At 40.9% G+C, this 6,000-nt stretch overlaps 1 protein-coding gene across 2 annotated transcripts in view; it reads left to right on the top strand.

Moving 5' to 3' along the window:
- Positions 1 to 6,000, top strand: part of LOC107678532 (calcium-activated potassium channel subunit alpha-1-like) — a 196,880-nt gene that overhangs the window by 135,208 nt on the left and 55,672 nt on the right. For both annotated transcript variants that reach the window (XM_016473814.1, XM_016473815.1), the window contains 2 exons: positions 275 to 283; positions 2,846 to 3,019. In XM_016473814.1, coding sequence (XP_016329300.1) covers positions 275 to 283; positions 2,846 to 3,019 — 183 coding nt within the window. The remainder of the gene's footprint in view (positions 1 to 274; positions 284 to 2,845; positions 3,020 to 6,000) is intronic.

Genomic DNA, 6,000 nt, shown 5'->3' with positions numbered 1-6,000 from the left:
AAAAAAAAAAAAATATATATATATATACATACATTTTTTTCTCTTTTGTTTTCACCCCAATTAAATGTTTTTGATTATATGCACCCTCCCAAAACCGAATGTCACCTAAGAAGAGGCCAGTAGCCTTACAGTAAAGGAGATGAGGTTTCCATTGCTGTAATGGAAGTTTGTGTTCTTTTATTTCACCCTTTATGGTCATTGACATAATTCTTGATGTATTTTCTTCCTTGCTGCCTTGGAATACCGCCTCTTTATTTAAACCTCTCACTGGTAGTGACATATTGTGAGTAAAAACGGGTTTCCTGTGGCCAGAGTACAGTCTGACTGTCTGACTGTCTCACTCTGATAATAGTTCTATATATCTATATCTATATATATATGTTGCATGTATCAGTCTAGCTGCTGCATCCCTCCTACACCTCATCTCTCCACTGTCCTCAGCCCAAAACAATACAGCAGAATTTACTGGCCTGAAAATGACCCAGCCCTGACCCCCTACAATCCAGTCTTTAACAGGAGAGAACAATGAGGCCGTGACCAATAACACAATTCCTCCCAAAGACTTACTCACAGCACCATTCTGAAATCGGAGATTAATTTCAAAGGTTGTTTGACCCTCCAGAAACTCAATGAAACCCGAAATGGCTAGATTCATGATCATGACAATCTGAAAAGTCAAACAAACCGATTGATTTTGCTACTATTAGTCATGGACTTCACGAGTGCCAAGGGGGGAGGTCAAGTCCACTTGAATCTGTCCCCTCGCTGTCAGAGGCAATTTTGCATGCTGCTGTATTTTCAGTTCTGTGGGAAGTTCTTCAAATTCCTTAGGCTTAACGAGCATCGTCTCCAAAACACAATCAAAACAATCTGGTCTCCCTCTTGCCTACAGCCTCGCCTTTGTCTCCAACGCCCGGCCCCTGCCCAGCCTGTCTGCACGGCACGACAACCATCAGCAGAATTGAAATGTTCTGCATTTCAATTATTTTCAGTAGTTGGGTCCTTTTTTACTCACTGCCCTCACTGATAGGTGCATCTCTCAACGTTAGGCGCATGGTGGTGTTGACCTTTGCTGTACACAACGTTGGCCACTAGATGACACTGTAGTTCAACAAATTAGATGGGAACCGAATGGGAACACTGAGGTCCTCATAAACCTATTTAGCAAGATTGCTATCAGCCAATGTGCAATGTAGGGTCTTCTTACTTGTCACCTAGGTTTCTTTATGTAGGTCTCCCCAAGGAGCCATGGTGTTGTTTGCTTTATATTGGTTTACAGATGGAGGTGTGTTTGATTGAAGTATTTTAAGCATGCAAGGCTTCACTGTATCTAATATTACTCCTTTTCTTGTAAGAATAAGCTCAAAATAGGCTATTATGTGCATACATAAAGCTTGCAAATATGTTCCTGTCCATTAGTATTTTAACATAAGATGCAGCCTGCTTTGAATTATGGGAAGTTGTAGGGTGAGGACAGATGTTAGGGGTGCTGAGAGCATTCTTGCTAAATTGGGTTGTCCTGTTAAAGAGGCTTCAGTAATTAGGCTCTCTGTGTAGTCACATTCAGTCACTCACATCATCATGTCTTGTGTCTCTTCCACCCTCCATGTCTCACTGACTAACATAACCACATGCTATGTACTCCAATGAATGTCAACCCTCAAACTCTGAAGCGACATATTTCAGCATGAAATTAAGTAGAAGCCCCGCTGCTGCATGTTTTTACATGGCATTAATCTGTTTCAGCCCTGTAAACAGTTGACCGGGCTGCCGTTTCAAGAGATACGACCACGGTCGCCTCCCACTGCATGCCTGTTCTTCTTAATTTCAGCTATTCTGCATGGTTCTATGCGAATAACAGCCCCTGAGGTTATGGCTCTAAAGGCCAAGTCATTTACCGTATTATCTTTCCAGCATACAACTGAAATTGGCCTCTTAATTCGGGCTCATAACCTCAGATGGAAGTCAAAAGCAAGCTTTTCCCTGTGGATTGTTTGCTCTTTTGAGGGTGCCAGACTTGATTATGGTCCGTTAGCGAGGTGGCACCGGGAGAATGCATACCAAGCACTGTTTTTAGTCCGATTCACAGCAATCGAATGCTGCTATAGTCTCTCACCACAGCTCCTTTGAGAGCCAAAAAAAAAAAAAATGCATACATATACTCCACGCACTGTATGTTTGAATCAAATGCGCAATGCATGTGAAAGCATCTTCTAATCAGGGGCCGAAGAAATAGCATATTGGCATGTTACCACACAAATATCCCAACCAATCCCTGATTGAGCAGAGTTTGACAAACAGAATAGAGCGCCGACGTTAGAGCCTGTAGCACGTTGTGATGGCGATAACCTGCTGCTGCATGATGGGATACAGGTACGTGATCCTCTCTTTTAGATACAGAGGATGTTATCCAAAGAGGTTTTGCTGCTGAACACATTCACTCATTCCTCTCTGCCTGAATGTCCCTTGCCCCAACCCCTGATCATATTGTCATATCTGACCTTTTATGACATGATCAGCCTTAGGGCAAGGCTTGACCCCAATGAGACGACTGCTTCCTGCCTAAACAAGCCCTCTATTAGATGTTTCAAAGTCCAATTTGGTATGAATCTAATTCGGATCGAACTTCACTTCTGCAGTGTGAACGAAATCAGAAGCATATTTCAAGCAGGAGCGCAGTGGTCCATCTGCGGGTCAAGTCTGTCAGTGCTTGCTGCTAAGGCATTGCACCTTCTGTTTCTGTTTTTGAAAAAGTTACCTTCAGACTTCCCTGGTTGAAAAACTCTTTTGATCCTTGCCATTAACCTGCTGCTTTCCTCTCCTCTCATCCAACACATGACTGTAGCCAAGATGTCCGTCTACAAGCGAATGAAACTGGCATGTTGTTTTGATTGCGGGCACTCTGAGCGCGACTGCTCGTGCATGTCAGGCAGTGTACATAGTAACATGGACAGTCTTCAGAGGGCCTTCCCACTTTCTTCTGTCTCTGTTCATGATTGCTCAACCAGTTTACGTGCCTGTAAGTTTGATCTCCAAACCACATGCCGTTCGATGTCCGTGACTTGAGTGTGAGTGTGAGTGTGCGTGTACGTAAGTGCGTGCGTGTCTGTGCCGTGTTTCATGTGCTGTGTGTTTCGTTCCTCCATTATTTCCAGATATGTGGCGTATTGGTTGGTACACTAGTACATATTCTTTTTTGTTTGGTGAATTGGTGGTAGTTGAAGTGACGTGGCTTCTCTGTGTTAGTGCTGCAGTAGGTGCAGTAGGACTGTGTTAGCGCATGCTGTGTTAGTGGAGCACTTGTGTGGTGCTGGTGACCTTTATGCAGTCACTGTTTTGGTGTTTACACTTTTAAATGGCGGGTGTACATGTATCTGTTAAATAACTGTATGATGTGCTTTTAATCGAAACATCTATGGGCTAATTGTGTACATTGACACTAATGATGTTTTGACAATGTTTTCATGTTCATGTGATTTTTGAAGACCTTCTTCAGATTAAGGAAGATGCATGGCTAACTGTTTCTTTTCCCCCCAGGTTCAAACACTGGATACCCACAATCCTTTGGTCTTTGAATTTTGAATGTGCTCAGTTATTGCGGGCCATCTTGCCCAATTTAAAGCATTAGAAACAAGCAAACGTCGATCTCACTGCTCAAGATCCCTTTTGACTATATTTGTTCACTGAGCAAAATTGGAAGGATATCAGTAAATTAAAAAAAAAGTCAAACAATATATGTCCATTATTTACTAAAATCATGTTTAATTTGCATGCCAAATGCTAGATTGTGATTGAAAGGGATCTTTAGTGAGATTCTTCTGTTCATAGAGTGTAAGAATATACTGGCAATGTCTTTTCTGCTATTCTTGGAAAATCATGTTTTGCAACCACAAGCCATTAATGCCTCCACCATCTCCACTGGCTGAAATAAAACCTCTTCCTTCAGTAAAGACCACATTTAGGTGCAATTGAAAAAACACATCAAACTCTCTCCCCCTTTCCACAGGATCTGATCTTCCTCGATGATTTTCTCTTAGCCAGCAATCAGGGGAGAAAAAGTCAATGTGCTTTATTTAATGCCTTGTATACCACAGTGGGACTGTCAGGCTCAATGGGAAAGTTAAAAAGAGATCTCCTGACAGGAACTCAATTGAGATGGCGGGGACTCAGGCTATTGGATGAGGTCAGATGACTGAAGCAGTTAGTTGTGTAAAGGACAGCGCCGAACAGGGGTCTTCTTATTAAGCCGTAGCAGATGTGAAATACTAAAGCGTCTGTCAATTAGGAATGGCAGCGGTGCGACCTACTATAAAAGCAAGGGTCAGTTCAAGCGATCGCATTTCCTCTACAACTGCCTTCTGACTGTTCACCACATCAGCTTAGATTAGCATCAAACCCTATGATGAGGTTGACTTTGTGTCTTGTGTTTTGGTCTGTGGTGACATCCCTGGATACCAGTTACTGGTCATTACATAGTTACTGATCTCTTCACGTAGCATCATCCTTCGTTGGGTTTTGCTGCTGCCGTTTTTTCTGAATTTAGTGCATTTTGCCAAGGCTGACAGCTAATGCCAGCTGCGGCTTTGTTTTGACTCTCCCATCGGTTTCGTCTCAGATCTAGCATTACAGCTCTATGATGAGGAATTCACAGAGTTCCTCCATCTGACTTTGATTTTGCTCAGTCAATAATGATTTTCTGATGAAATTCTCAGAGCACGTCATCACGTTATTGACCTTGTTCTGAATATTTGCAATTTGGCATTGTTTTTGTGTGTATCAGGGTTATTACAGTTAGCTAAAACTAAAATTAAAACCATAAAATAAATGTTAACCGAAAAAAAAAAAAAAAAAGTAAAAACTTTTTTTTGTTAATTTCAGCTTGTTGGCAAGGCAACATTTCTCATTTTAATTTAGTTTAACTTGAAGTACTAAAATAACTAAAAACTAAAATTGAAATGCTTTTAATAATACAAAATAAAAATGACAAACAACAAAATTACTAAAACATTAGCTAAATCCGAAATGAAATCGGAAAATTCTAAAGATTCAAAATATTAATAAAAATATAATAGTATCTCATTAATACTAACATAACACTGGTGTGTGTATATATTTAATATGTATATTTTTTCTATATAGTTTATTTTCATTTATATTTGTTTTGTGGACATGTTTCACACCGCAAGTAATTTATTACCTTTATTTAAAAAGCCACTGTGGCTTCCTCAGTGGCTACAACTTCCATTTGTATGTCTATTTTATGGCAGTTTTCCCAAAAATTATGATTTTGTTCTTTTAAACACGTGGGGCAGAAGTGCTACCTTATTTATCTTATTTTTGTGCTATTTTCTGACTTTTTGCATCAATTCAATTTGCAACTTTCACAACTAAACTGACAATTTAGTGGCACTCTCCGCTAAATTGCAGATTATGTGTTCCCACACCCCAAATTGGTCTGAAAGCATAAATATCATCACATCCCCGTGCTAGGCATGATATGGTGGTCTTATACCTGCACAGTATAGTAGCCCAGTTATTGCTGAAATAAATAATACTCCCCTGGATGCAGTAATTTTGCTGAATGCATGAAACGCGTGGCAGTAAATGCACTCTGTCTTACAAAAGTAATGTTCCCTGATGGGTGCTTTCTCAAACAGCCCTCGTGCAATTTTTGTTCTGATTCTCTGCATGCATCACTTAGGATGGTAATGCTCCTGTCTGCCAAAGCCAGACAAATAATTATTAGTATGAAAATGAGATGCGTGAGAAGTCGACACTATGTCTTTCTTGCGCTCCTTTGGCTGCAGTCAAAGCCCAGAGAGACATTGACAAGGAGTAGGGAGCAATGGAGCACTCATTATAGCTCTGGTGCACTGCCCACTATTAAGAAGAGTTTGTTATCTCTGCAAGTGCAGGCTTTAGGGAGCAAATATCCTGAACGAGTGCGTTAGCTGCCTCCACTCTAAGTTACAATGACAATAACAGTCCCTCCGCTCCACC

The sequence above is a fragment of the Sinocyclocheilus anshuiensis genome, unplaced genomic scaffold (genome assembly GCF_001515605.1).
Source record: "Sinocyclocheilus anshuiensis isolate Anshui unplaced genomic scaffold, SAMN03320099.WGS_v1.1 scaffold536, whole genome shotgun sequence".
Lineage (NCBI taxonomy): Eukaryota > Metazoa > Chordata > Actinopteri > Cypriniformes > Cyprinidae > Sinocyclocheilus > Sinocyclocheilus anshuiensis.
Note: the sequence above shows the minus strand (reverse complement) of the source record. Positions and strands in the feature narration are given on the sequence as shown.